The sequence below is a fragment of the Rhea pennata genome, chromosome 3 (assembly GCF_028389875.1).
Source record: "Rhea pennata isolate bPtePen1 chromosome 3, bPtePen1.pri, whole genome shotgun sequence".
NCBI lineage: Eukaryota > Metazoa > Chordata > Aves > Rheiformes > Rheidae > Rhea > Rhea pennata.
Window position 1 is genome coordinate 75,453,323 of NC_084665.1, and position 15,123 is coordinate 75,468,445.

Consider the following 15,123-nt stretch of genomic DNA (forward strand, 5'->3'; position numbering starts at 1 on the left):
GCAGCCAACCTGCGAAGGAACGTGGGTTGCCCTTTGAGCGTGTATACAAAGGTTCTGTGCCATCTCAGATTTATTAAGCATTTCTGCTCTTTCAGGCAATGAAAGAGAGTAAGTTTTGAAACAGTCTGTAGACAGTGGGCTTTAATGAAATGATTCACCACTGCTGCTATAACTTTTAGCAGCCTTCCAGACTTGAATGTAATTTAGCTTTGACATGCTACTTCATCCTGAAGAAGCTAAATATTATTTGCTGTTTACTGACCTGGCTTGACTGAATTGCATCTGTTTGTGTTGTGCAGGCTCTTTGCTTCCAACCTAATAGTGGAGATAATGATCTAGACATTGTATGTCCATAATCTCATCACTTTTGGGAGACTGAGTGTCTACTAAAGTAGATGATGAAGTGCATTGTACTGTTGGAGGAATTAATTGGAAGGAAGGTGGTTTAGTTCACCAGATGCTATGAAAAAGACATTTTTTTCTGGATCTGTTTTGTGCCATCAGGAGTTATTGGATGCTGAAAACTAAGGCAGGAAAGCAGTGCTTTTTTTTTTTTTTTATTTTTTATTTTTTTTTTTCCTCCCTTGAAGATCCAGTCCTTTTCCTTTTAAGAAGTTTCGCATAGCTTCCATCTAGGTGGTAGCTGATAGGGGAGAAATCACAACCTCATCTGGCAGAATATTTTTTAAATTTCAGTTTCCAATTTTTTAAGTGCATAAAATAACCATAATCCACAAAACAGCAGCTTCTGTGTGGACTCTGTGTAGGACTGATTGGGTTTGCTCTACCTGCTAAGTTCTTTTGGTTTTATTCCAGAGTGTATGATGATAATGACTAGAAGGCACCCTCGCTTTCAGAATGCAGGTCTTTCTGAAAGTATTGCAAGTCTCTATCCAGCCTACCACTTAAATACTAGTAAACTAAAAAGAGGGAGGGGGGAAGATTTTTGCCCAAGTTTGCATAAATTGATTTTTATGACTTTCATGCTTCAGATCATACACATATGGGAAATGTGCAAGAGACAATGTTAATGAGAGAGACACACAATGTATCTTTTTAGGGGGAAAAAAAGGAAAGAAATAAACCCTTCCTTTCATTAAAAGGACAATTTTAATTTCAAACTTACCATGATGGAAAAACACACATTTTGTAAATGATTTAGATGATAAATGACTATTTAAATTAGAAACAAAAAGTTATATTAAGAAAGCTTTTTCTCAGCTGTAAATGGTTAAATGAAAAGCATATAAAACTTTAGCTAGGACTTTGAGATGTGTTGTTATCATTTTAAAGTGTTTGACATTTTAAAAATAGGTTTTCCCATTTTAAAAATGCACATGTTGCAGAAGGTCTTTTATGTTGATGACTCCAGCATCTGGTGTAAAATGTATTAAATTTTAAACATGTTGGTGCCATCTTAGACATTGCCTCTTTTTAATTAAAAGCCATAATTTAGATATGCTCAGCTTAATTGAGTGTTTTTGCCAAAGATAGCAGGAGGTAGTCAGCTCCCCCCCCCCCCCAAATAATGGTAGCTAAAAGACTGATTGCATTAAATAGCAATGTAAATGCTTTGCGTTTCCTCCTCATACACATACATATATATATATATATATATGTATTTTTTATCCTGCTCCTGAAAAAGATTGTGTGGTTTCCTCTAGGGCAGATTGACATTAGGCACAGGAAAAAGTAGGTAATTTTTTAAGGCAGCAGACTGATAGGCGTGGTGAAACCATCCTTGTAGCAAGAGGCTGCTGCACTGGGTCTGGTGCTGGTGAGAGTGATTTAAGGAACTACCTTCCTCCCAGCTCCACCTGGGGCAAGGAGATCAAGTATGACTCCTGGCCTGGCAAAATGGTTGGCCGTGGTTCTGTTGTTAAAATGTATGTTTCTGCTTCTGGCTCATCCTTGCATGAGGAAGAAAATATATAAGTCTCAGGGCACTCCAGGGCTGGAGTAGAAGTAGGGAGGAGAGGGCTTGGGGGCTGGCTCTGCTCCCTCTTTCCTTCCATGCTGGCAGCTCTGCATATCTGTGCTGGTACAGGACTGTAGGTAGGAGAGATGTTGAGGGCTCTGACAGTAATGATGATTTCATTTGCCTCAGTGATTCATTTGGTGAGGATATTGTTGTGCTGATACCACTGTAAGATTGAATGTTCCTGCCCTGGGAAAGGAGCACTAAAATATTTTATTCTCATCCTTGGGTGACAAAATCTACTTTTGCTTGGCTCAGTCTTAAAAAGATAGGAAGCAAGAAGAGGAGAATGCTTTTGTTAAATCAAAACCATGAAGAAATCAAATGAACAGCTGCAATTGTTTTGGGAAGGGCAAGTCAAGGAGAAGACCACTGCAGTCTTCAAATCCTATTCATGTCAAGCTGTGTGAAGCTGTAGTCATGATCTTGTTTCATTTAACTGTCTGCTTTGGGTGTAGGGATGACTGGAACGACCAAGAGGGGGTTATAGTTAGCTCTTCTCAGAGTCACCCTGCTTCATGTGTGTGAGGAGGAGTTGCACCATGTTCTAGCTCTGCATGTGTGCAGTGCAGTACTTGCACAGCCAGACTCCATCCTTCACAAGGCAAGGTGGTACAAATCAAAACAAAACCTTTTTTTTTTTTTTTTTTAAAAAAAAACCCCAAAACTGTCAATGCTCCATTATCAAACACTGAATTAATCCTCCCCTGAGCTGCTTATCACAGGCAAAAGCTATATCTGTGCAGAAATCTACAGGTTTTCCACATACATTCCAGCTTCATCTAGAGGGAAGAAAAAGCTATAAAAGTATCATAAAATAGCAATGTTATCTTACAGAAATAAGAAGCCAATGAAAGTATCATACAGTAGCTAAACCATCATTCTCCTCCACAACCCCAGGAAATGTTCTGCCTGGTAAGATGTAAATACTACAGAGAAACTACTGTTTTTCATTTATTATTTCCTTGCTCAAGTCACACTGCTGGGCTGTGATAAGGAGATTAGATCAGCTGGTCTGCAAACACTGTTTCATTTCAATTTGATATGAAAAACAGTGTTTGAGTCATGGCTTAATGCAAAATTGCAAAATACAACCTGAATAGCAGCAAAGTACCATGAATCGAGATAAAGTATTTGGTAGCTTCAAATTACAGTATCAACTGGAATCTCTACAGAACAATGAAGAAACCATTACTCATAGACTTTATAAACATACGGTCAGGAGTCTGTGCTGATGTCATCCAACCTATATACTGCCAGCCACAGGGTTTCGTGTAAAGCTCATTTAAGAAATTAGAACTCACCTTTTAACTCACCAACTCTTACATAAAGATTAGCTACTTTACAAATAATAATTGTAATATTGCTAATAAATAAATCAGATACTCAAGCTATATCACTTGTGATATATAAATGAGACTGGATTAATGCAATTACCCTGTTTGCCTTATATTCTTTTGGCCAGACACACTTTGCTTTAAACTTTGGAAAAACCAATGAATTTTCATTGTGTGTTGTTGCTGAATTACTTTTTAAGTAATCATACATCACAAGCATTTACATTCTTTTTATAATTGAAAAATATCAATTATGTGTTAAATTGAAAGGAAATGACATTTGAAAAGTAGTTGATGTTGTTATTTTTATACTCTGAAGTTATAGTTATAAATATTCTTGTTTGATACTCCTGCAGAATTGTATATTGGCAATTCTTCTCCCTAAAAATATTACCTGTGGCAGTTATAAAATTCCCTCAGATTTTCAACAGCCCCTTTATGCCCTCTGGTGGTCGGGGATGACAATTGCAAAGTACAGTAGGAAAACATCTGATCAGGCATTAAAGCATTTAAGGAAGAAAGATTTTCATTTGAATTTAATAAGGTAATGGTGAGAGAGATTATACTGTATATGTGACTAGTAATTTGGTACACACATGTTGCTATGAATTCTGTTAGTATGATACCTGAAAGGGCTGCCCCTTTACTTTCTAAAATTAACTCAAGACGAATGATATATGTTCCTGAATTCTTAGAATAATTTATAAAAGTTAAACACATACTCTGTGTATGCAGAGTGCAAAGTGAAGTGCTACAACATCAAGGATGTTTCAGTGGGGATAATTCCAGGGGAGAACAATAATAAATTTGCTAGATTTTCAAATATGAGTATCAGACTGAGGCTGCTAGTAAGATTGAAACACATTGTTATTAAATTAATTACGTAACCAAGAGTAGCCACTAATAACATGACTGAATTAAATAAGTTTGCTGGAATTTCGATTACTGAAAGGTATACTGAAGGTACAAGCAGCAGAAGGCCTTTTCCCTACGCCTCCCTTTTGCTTTTCAAAGCTTAGTGTTGTGTGAGAGCTCTGAGAAGATTACACCAATGATCTCCTAAATAAATAGGTGGGGAAGAAGGCACCTGACCCACTGGAAAAGGTGCAACGGTGGGTGACCAGGACCGGGATGGTAAAATGGAACTTCCTCCTCCCCTTTGCAGTTCTCTCTCCACTCGTTGTGGAAAAACACTGTGTCGTTTCATGAAACGGCAGGATGTGATAAAACCCTGAGTTTTCCTCCTTATCTTTTACCTGTTGCTACTACCTTCTTTTTCAATTAATCTTTCACATTTGGTCATTATCCACTGTTTCCTCTCATGGCCATTTCCCAAATTCACCACTAGATGATTCCCATTCTCCTTTTTGGCTTGATTCTCTCACAGACCCTCTAAAATCTGGCAGCCTACCTGCGTCCCTTCAGCTTGCTCCAACACTAATTCTAACAAGTGGGGGTAGAAAAAACCCAAGCCAAGTTTCTCATACTTTCAGATACTATCTCTCCCTTAATCTCATTACAGTTTGGTAGCATTCCTTGAACTTTGGACATTTTCAGCTTGAAACTCTCAGGATCAGAAAACTTCCTTCCATGGAAGCATATATCTTGTTATTTGAGCTGCAAAAAAATTATTCTACTGCTTAAACCTCTTCCCTCTTAAGTAATGCTCTGTACAGTCAGGATTCCTCATTAGCAGCTGGGTTTATTACAGAACACTGTTAATATTAGAGCTGAGAGCTGTGGTATTTGTAGGAGTTAAACTAGTTATCCTTCAGGATGTAACATAAACTCTCCACTGCCCACTGAAAGCCCATTGGTCGCAGTAATGGAGTGTCACTCTAAATGTTGCCCCACATGTGAGACTAGACTTCTTTCCAGCTCTTTAGAACGGCCTTCTTGCTACCACTCAGATATTATAACCATTGCAACCTCTAGTATTCCTTTGCAGAGGACCTCTCTAAGTCATATGTGACAGACCAGCAGGAAACTGCAATTACAGGGCTTGTCCTCCCTAAATAATGGACTAGGTGGGTGACAGTGCATTTTTCTCCATCTTTGGTCTGCTGCTAATCCTCCCATTCACTAGCCCCAGAAAACAGAGGCTCAGTCTACTTTCTGACACTGCCAAACAGTGCTCTGAATGTCATAGATAAGGGCTCTCTTAGTGTCTTGATGTGCACCTAAATAACCTAGAGGAGGTGAGGAGATAAATATCTTCTTGATTAAGAAAGAATAGATAAGAATAAAAGACGTTTCGGTGGAAAGGGAGCCATCAGCTACTCAAAACAGAGCATTATTCGCCAGACTTTTACATATTCCAAGTACTCATAAAACTCAAAATTTATGGAAGATGTGAGTGCTCCTCAGAAGATCATGGCTGTATGGTGTGTGTATTTGTTTTCTCTACAATGCCTGCCAATCTAGAAGCTACTATTTGGTATGTTAATATTGATAATGAAATATTAAGAATTGATTAAATTAAATTAAATTAGATGATTCTGATTGGTTTTGGTGTCCTAAAAGATGGAAAATATGAGCTGCTCAGGCAGCAAGGTATTTTTATGTACTTTTGCACCAAGTGTTATAGTGTGAGAATCTCCAGACCTGAATAGTTAAAGACTAGTAGACTAGATATGTTAAACTATCTAAAAGTGGCCTTTGGTTTGAAAGAGATTTTGTGTAATTGCTCTCTTTGAAAATAACTAATTTGTTTTAAGTGTTTACAATCTATTTTTAAGGTCCTTACAAACACACTCAGAAACCTAACATCTCTTAAACTTGCTTGAAACTGCTGACCATAAGCTATACTGTACTACTGCTATAATACTCAGAAATTTAATATATTTAAATCATTTTAGTTTTTGATGGTGAATCTGTGAAGCACTACAGGATCAGAAAGCTGGATGAAGGAGGCTTTTTCCTAAGCAAACGGAAAACTTTTAAAACTCTGAATGAGTTTGTTGACTATTACAGTAAGAACAGTGATGGCCTCTGCGTGACACTTAGGAAGCCATGTCTAAAGGTAAGAATTTATGCTACATCATGCAATGTACTTTTTATAAGGTAATTCTCCAGGTATCTGTTATAAGGTGTTAGCCTCATAACTGTTTCCACCATTTCAAAATGGTGATGACCTGCTTATTTTCAGGAAGTCATGGATAGCATTACAGTTTCATTCTTGAAGCTGACACATTAATAATAAAATACCATGGCATTTTGAACAAATCATCATGTGACTGTAGGAGAAAATATGCCAAACCATGATTTATGAATACCTTTTTGTAAATGGATATGGAGATGAAATCACCAACTTCATAACTCTAGCTGTCTATAAGTAATTACTGAGACAAAACCACTAAGTTCAGGCAAGCAATACGTCATTGTTCAGAAGAGCTTGCTAGAGGGATGTTTTCTAATTTTTATTTTTTAATGGCAGGATGTTTTCTTTAGACTTAAATAATAATTCAGTAACAAAAGGCACCCAAGATGCGGCTGTACTTCATGTACCCAACACACCTTATCATATATCTGTGCTCTCAAGAAACTCAGTTACAACTTTATGTGACATGGTTAACAATGACTTCTATATTAAAAGTATAAAAAATCTAAATTACTGTATTGTTTCTTCTCTTATACCAGGTACAAATTCCTACTACTTTTGATTTGTCTTATAAAACTGTGGATCAGTGGGAGATAGACCGAAACTCTCTGAAATTCTTGAAAAAATTAGGATCTGGTCAGTTTGGTGAGGTATGGGAAGGACTGTGGAATAATACCACTCCTGTGGCAATCAAAACATTAAAACCAGGTATGTGCATTACTTTTAAATCTTAATAAAGTCAAATGTTGGCAAGTTACTCCTTTATTTTTTAAAAATATATTGTAAATATAGCCTAATCCTAAACATAATCATTCTTAAAATCTATGCACTTAAAAAAAGAGTCTAGCAAAGCTCAGGATCTTGAAATACTTTACTATTTTGAATTATAATTTTATACAATTCTCTGTTTCTTTATCAGCTGAATACATTCTTGTCTGATAGTTACTACATAAAAGCACAACTTCAGCAAGGCCATCCCTTTTGCAGAACATTGCTTGTGTGGAGTTGAATAACTGTTTCATTTGTAGCTGAAGTAATCAATTTACTACTGATTAGTAGTCTGCAGAACTTCTAGTGGCTAGATGCTATGTTATAATGATGCCTTTGTTAACATAGGATATGTACTATATTAATCTTGTATTTAAGAAGTGTTTTAATCCTAATAATGGTTGAATATATGCTTTTGATCCACAACATTCATTCCTCAAATTTGCCTACAGTGCATGTTTGTGACCGATACAGATTTTAATTTTTTCTTGTTTATTTTTGATTAATTTAAAGTAACTTGGTCATTTTAAAACAAAAACATAAAATGTCTGCCAGCAGATGGCAAGAATCTTATAGATAGGAAGGATAGCCTGGATGATATACATATTTTTGAATTGAGAAAACATTGTAATATGTTATGGTTAATTGAAAAAGCTTGTGCTGGGCATTAATAATTCAGTTGTCCCATGTGACAGGACAAGAGGCAATGGGCAGAAATTGAAGCACAGGCAGTTCCGCCTGACCGAGAGGGGGAATTTCTTCCCTGTGAGAGTGACGGAGCACTGGCACAGGTTGCCCAGAGAGGTTGTGAAGTCTCCTTCTCTGGAGATCTTCCAGGCCCGCCTGGATGCAACCCCATCTACCATGCTGTAGGTGACCGTGCTTGAGCAGGGAGGTTGGACTAGATGATCTCCAGAGGTCCCTTCCAACCCTACTGATTCTATGATTCTATGAATGATCATATTGCAGGAAGCAAAATAGATTCAGATTATCAGGTCAGAGAATCACCTAAATATGCTGAGTCCTATTTGAATTCTCTGTTGAATAGGGAGGAATTTAAGCACACATTTTAGGGCTATCTTATATAAGAATACTGTATGCATCTGGGGACTTGCAAATTGAAAGTAGATACGAAACTTTTTTCTTTGCTGAACTCAAAGTGGAAGAACTGTTAAGACTTAAGGCCATCGGTAATTTTTGTGAAAGATAACATACTTTTCGACAGCATACTTTTCCAAGGAACTGATATGACCCCTTTTGCCCTAGTAATCACAGAAATCATCTTGAAATCTCTTTGTCCATTTCTCTATCCTAAGAGAGGAACAACTAAGGCTATGCCTTTCCTGAGAGGAAAACCTATTTTTTAAGACTTTCTTTAAAAAACTTGAAAGACCTATTTTTAAAGACTTCTGAAACCAGCAACTCCTGCAGCTCCACAGTCTCTCCAAGTGTTCTTGTTCAATTGTTATTATCACTCCTATCAAAAATGGCTTTTCCCCCTCATATTTGACCTGAATCTTTCATTTGGCAGTACAAACCCATTACTTCTTGCCTTATCCACCATGGTTTTGGGGTACATATTATTCTCTTCCTCTTTACAAACTAGAAAACTATTATTACATTCCTTTTCAGTCTTCTCTTCTTTACCTATCTAAAGTGTTTTAGAAGTCACATCATTTTCAGAATACATTCTCTAGGCTGTTTCTAGTTGGCAACCATTTTTTTTCAAGTGTGATGATAAAAGGAAGCAGCTTCACCAGTGTCCAGCTGCAACTTCACCAAGTCTGTGGTGACCATCACTTCACCAAGTGAAAAAAAAAAGGAATAGCTTCACTTCTTACAGGCTTCTATTTAAACAGCCCAATATGCTGCTTGCCTTTCTTCTCCATAAGACAAGGATCTAATTTGTCCATCTGAATTTACCTTCCTTTAATGATTTAGTGCAACATCTGGATAAGTCTGTTTTATTGCAAGATGCTGAAGTGTTCTTCCTATACTATGAATTCTCTTAAAACAGTATTTAAAGGAAGAACTTAAATAAAACTGGAATCAAAATCCAGCTATCTTAAGTTTCTGTGCCATTAATTTTTCTTTTAGTGGTTGTCTTTTTCTTTCTTCTTTAATAAAGTATGTGATAACTAAAACTCTAAAAAAGATTTGTTTCTCATCAAACAAAATAATTTGAGTTTGCACAAATTGCAACACACACACTTCTACCTGTTTTCTGTAGGGGAAAAGTGAAACTAACATTTATCTGGTATTGCATATTCAGAATGGAAAGTTATTTCCCTCTTTTCATAACTCTTTTCATAACTCTGCTTCAACTTCTCCTTCTGCACAGTTGAGACAGTACATATTATCTGTTTTCTAAGAAACAAGCTTTGAATTTAGTAATGGACACAAGCAGAACTGAAAAGAATACTCAGTATGGGTTAAGAGGGTTGAATTTTAGCTGAAATTTGACTCCTTTATTCTCTTTTTGATGTTGCTCAGCTGACTGGCTTATACTAATACTCCACCTCAAGAAAAGCAAAAATGTGAAATCAAATTTTGTATCTGAAATGGGTCTTAACGGGTTTTTAAAGCCAGTCTGCTCCATAGAGATCCTTTTTTTGATTGTTGCTCAATTCATTACCTTTTCAATGCCTTGCTGATACAGCACAGAGAGTATAATACTGCCAGACCAACGTAAGCAGGAAAAGAAGATTTTTCAGTTTCCATATTAATAGGATGTTCTAAGGATGCACTCAGAGTATAAAACATCAAAAATGGTCACACAAACTTCTTCAGTAGGTGTATTAGCTAACAACGAAAATTTTACAGTGGAATAAACAATCATGGATAATATTTGCTGCAAACATGTTGCTACTAAACACAGTCTAGCATGGTTCAGAGGGAAGGCCCCTCCAACTTTGTTATTCTTTGTATACTTTGGCTGGAAAAAAGGAGTGGATTAAGCAATACCTTTCCTATTTTTGTTTTGTTCACTCCCATCTGCCTCCTGTTGAGGTCAACAGTAGTAGTCTCATTGATTTCACGGTGGGTTATATTGAATTACAGCACACACAAGCTTCCCCTAGATGTGATGTCTGGGTAGCTTGGAGGCTGTGATCGTATACTATGATGAGGAAGGGGAGCATTACACCTCGTGTTGCTCAAGTGCAGGCTTTGATCCTCGAAGTCATCTTGATAAATTATACAGGTATTACTGATCCTCTCATCAGCATACTTTGTGAAATATTTAACTTCTTTACAGAAGTAGATCAGTTTCAAGTGACAGTATTTAACCTTGCAATATACTTTTCCAGGCAATTATTCTTTTCCATACAAAGTTCTTCTCCACTTGGAGTACCTTATTTTAATCAGTTACGCACATGAGCTTTCCAAAGCTTACTTTTATCATTGTGCATGAGTAATAGCATTTCAATAACTAAAGAAAAAAAAACCCAAAGTCCCCTCACTCTAATCTAAGTAATAAATGCTTAGCTTATTACAAATAAAATTAAAATAAAGGTTAAGTCTGGTGATTCCATTCATCTCAGTACAGAGGTGATAAGCGAATGGAAAGTGTGGTAGTTCCTGAGAAATAAAGAAATGCATCATATAACATGCTGGTGATTGAAGCTTCCAATATTCACATAGCCAACATCTCAGGCTTCACATACTACACACTATAAAATTCTCTTTTCCTGATGCCTGCCTCACTGATCTAAACCAAATTGCCCTCAAATTGGGTTGAATGGGGGTATTTTAAAGCAAGGTCTTTTTCCTGGACTGTTTTGCTGTGTAGATCCACAGGAAACTGGAAGGTAGAGTGGACAGGACAAGCAATCTGGCAAATATAGGAGATGGAAGTAGACTGACTCCTTCATAAATGGCTTCACAACCAGAGACATTGTGGCATGGAACTATGCCCTCATTTCTAACAGGAGTAGATTAGTCCTATGATATATCAAACAACATAGAAGAGCATAAGGCAAATCAGCACCTCGTAGATTTCTAGCACTGAAGCCCAGAAAGGATTCTGCTAGCATAGGTGTTTTCAGGCTGAGCTTCATTTTTTCAATGCCTATCTATCCTAGCTTATGCATATTCTGAATGTTTTGCTGTTATATGTCATTATATTTCACCTCCGTCCTAGAAAAAAATATTTAGATTTAATCAAAATACAGCTTGTGCTTAACTGGAAAATAGCTAGAAGTTTTCTTGTCCTGAGATAGAGGTACAGAGAAAAGGTGCCTCTGCTTTCTTTAACAATTTGTTTCAATCGTATATCACCTTTGCCTGTGAGAATGTAGGGTTAATTTGTCATCTGTATTTATCTGACATCTGCTCTTTGATTCTTGTGTCTTCTTATGTTAAACTGAAAGCTCCCTGGTATGTAATATCTTTTTCTTTCCCTTCTGATGATACTTATAAACTGAATTAAATCATTTTTCAATTGTCTTTAGAAACACTTGATATATTTTCTTGGTGTATGGTAGTTTCTTCATTTCTAAAGTTGTTTTTTCTGGACTTCCTCTAATTTCTAGCTATTACTGTTAAAAGGCCTAAAATGGATTGTGCGTAGGTAGATGGACTTCCAATCTATAGGAGAAAACCAGCTCCTAGAATTCTAGTGAGATGGCAGTGATGGACTTTTCTCTGAAGCAATTTCCACTTGATAAAAATGTGCAATTTCTGGTTTATGAGTAACTACAATGTTCAGAAATCTGTTTCCATTACAATTTGAAGCAAGAGACAATTTTTTTGATATTGCATATAAACTGGAAATTTCACAAGTGCATCCTTCCAGAAATGTTGATGCCTAGCATAATAGATACATTTTCTTATTTTTAGGCATCTAAATCTTAGATATCTTTCTTTATAACCAATGGAAAAAACCAGGTACCTACATGTCAGATAAATCAGACTCTAGAATAGAAATTTGCATTACAGTGAGAGAAGAATATGCCACTAATGCATGTTTCTTTTATTTGACTATAAAGTCTAGACAACTAACTCAGACCTAGGTGTCTGAATAATTGCCTACAGTTGATGAAATGAATTCATCCACCAGCAGTGTTTTCTAATTCCATGGAATTTACATCAGTGACAAAACTGAGAAAAATGTCAAGTTACTGCAGCCTCTGAGATCTTAAGTTGGGCAACTTGAAAGCCCTCTGACCCAGAACTGCAGATGGGCTGGGACTTGTGAGGATGTCATGGAAAGTGGCTCTCCTCCACTGAACCATGTGGAGTGTTGTTACCCCTCCTGCATTTATGATTATGTAATGTTATGTAATGTTAACTAGTTCCAGGGTGCGGGCCCACTGGCTTTGGAAGATGGGGGTCCAGACACAGCCCTCCAGGACCATGGAGGAGATTTTGTAAGAGAGAGTGCTCAATCTGAGATATTTTCAGATTTAATGAACCAGTATTTTTCAACGATTTCCTGTTTCTTTTGTAAGCTTGTTTCCATCTCTAAAGATAATGTTTAACACTTCCTACTGAAAGCCTCAGAAGATGAAATCTATATTGATCTAGAATCATTTTTCCCCCCTGACTTTTTAAAGACGTTTTTTTCAGAGCCAGTGGTGGATTGTGGAGCCCTTCAAAATGTCAGAATGATTAGTCTGTGGTCTTTATATTTAGACAAGTTTTCCATTAACCTTGCAGGAAGAGTCACAAGACTAATAATTAAACTAGGGACTTTTGATTAAACTAATATCAAGTCCTGTAAAATATCTCTAATATCTTTTATTAATATATCAATATTTAGAACTTTTTGTTATTCTAAATGTCATTTGTTAATGTGAGACAGGCTCTCATTACGCTAAAACATCTTAACTGTTGATCTGCTAATTAATACCAATCCTGTTGTGTCATCTCCACACTTCCTGGTGTTTTGTTCAGAGGTTGCATTAGAGCATTCTGTGCCCTGAGGTACCCTCCATGGTGGAGGATGTGGATGGTGATCATGTCCTTCCACCTCCCCCTCTTTATTTCTCTTTTGACTTCTCTTATATTCCCACCTCTACCCCTTCATTTTCAGGCAATATTGTTCCCCATCACCACCTTATTGTTACTCCCTTAAGCAACCAGGAGAGAATGGCATGGGAAGAGAAGCTCCCAGTACTGATAAGGCAGCCTATCAGCCATGGGAGCTGCTTGCACCCTTTCTGCAACTATCATAAATAGCCAGGGATTTGAGTGTCCATCTTCTCTGCTCTGCTGTCCAATTGTTCAGCCACACACTAGTCCTTGCTATACCCAAGCTAGGACTTATTTCTGTTAAAATGTCAATGGTGCAGCAGGAGAGTGTTTTTTTTTTTTTTTTTTTTTTTTTTTTTTTTTTTTTTTTTTAAGGGACTCCTGTTGACAAAAGTCGAAAGCACTTCTCAGGATTAATTCCTGGGTGTATTGGGAGCAGCTGAAGAGCTTATATTTTATCTAACTGGTGCTCCTGAGAACAGGGTGCCCATGATGGACTTCCATCTCTATCTACTCTTTGATTATGCAGACTTCTTTTAAGGCTGTCCTATATCCTGTTCCAAAATAGTCTTTATATTAAAATATCAATATTTAGAACTTTTTGTTATTCTAAATGTCATATAATTTATATTAAAAATAATATAAACTCTTTCCTATGAAAATCCCATGGGAACATTTTAAAATACCTATAAAACTTCTTGTCTTATGCAGTCATCCTAATGTCAAAGGCAACAGAAGCTACATAACTTTATAGGGGAGTGACTGAAAACACAATTACTTTAGGCTTCAGGTGAAAAGTTTGACCAGTGCAGGTTTGCCACTGTGTCCACTGCACTGTGAAGAACACAGTTTCCATAGGGAATTTGCAAATGCATAGTCATGAACCATCTTACATTGAAGAATTTCATTACATGAGTCACTGGCAGCCTTGTTTAAGCTTTTGGCAGTGAGTTGCTCTAATGTTTTGACAGCTCATTGAGGACATCATGGCTGGAAATTAAAGTTTCTTGGAAGAACGTTAATATTTCCAAGCTACAGTGACTAAAATGACTGACTTCTAGGCCAGAAGGCTCAGAACCATCGATCTCGTTAAACAATCTGATGATCACTGTGACAAAACAAAAAGCAGTAGAAACATGATGCCTTCATTCAGATTATTGTCTTATTTGTTTATTGATATTTCTGCTTTGGAAAAATCTGTGACATTTTTCCAAGGTGAAAACATAGTGAAGAATGTGTGAAGGAGAAAACAAAACAAAACAAAACACAAGAATGTCTTTCCCTTGAGTAACATCTTTTCTGACTTGTTGAGTTGTTGACTCACAATTATCAGAGAGATATAGGGATCAGCAGGTAGAAAAATGAATGCTAGAAGGCAGAAACTGCTATTTTTGTTCTTGAATCTGTACATCTCTGTCTTGCTGTAGGTCGCTGAGCATGTCACTATACATTTTTGTTTTTATTTTTTCATTGAGACTTTATTTTTTCTGTTTAAGTGGAAATTGTTGCAGCAAGGATTTGCACTTTGTCCTAGGCTGAATGTGATGGATTCTCTGGAAAATATTGTCTAGGTTGGCTTGTTTCTCCAACTGTCAGCACATAAAGTAGACATCTATCATCACCAATTAATCCTATCTAAGAAAATTCCTTCAACCTGTTCAAGCTGACAGATGCATTTGTCATTATTATTTTGTAAGGCATCTCCCAAATTTATTTGTTTTGCATGGAAACTGCCAAAGCAGTTTTTATTTAGGAGACAGTATTCTCATAATAAACTTTGGTTTGGTACAGTTATCAGATATTTTAATGATATTTTCAGTTCTTGAATATTTAATCTCTGCTACATATGTGGCATAAACAGCTTTGCATTCGGGAAATTCATCAGAACAAAGAGATTATTTTATTTCTTTTGGTTCAGTACCTAACACTAATTTATAAGCTAACTTGTGTGTGCTGAGAAAGTTGCT

The 15,123-nt window shown here is 36.6% G+C and overlaps 1 protein-coding gene across 1 annotated transcript in view; it reads left to right on the top strand.

Annotated features, from left to right (window-relative positions):
• FRK (fyn related Src family tyrosine kinase) overlaps positions 1 to 15,123 on the top strand; it is a 52,798-nt gene that overhangs the window by 23,159 nt on the left and 14,516 nt on the right. Inside the window, exons 3-4 of the mRNA XM_062570957.1 lie at positions 6,174 to 6,337; positions 6,955 to 7,123. Coding sequence (XP_062426941.1) covers positions 6,174 to 6,337; positions 6,955 to 7,123 — 333 coding nt within the window. The remainder of the gene's footprint in view (positions 1 to 6,173; positions 6,338 to 6,954; positions 7,124 to 15,123) is intronic.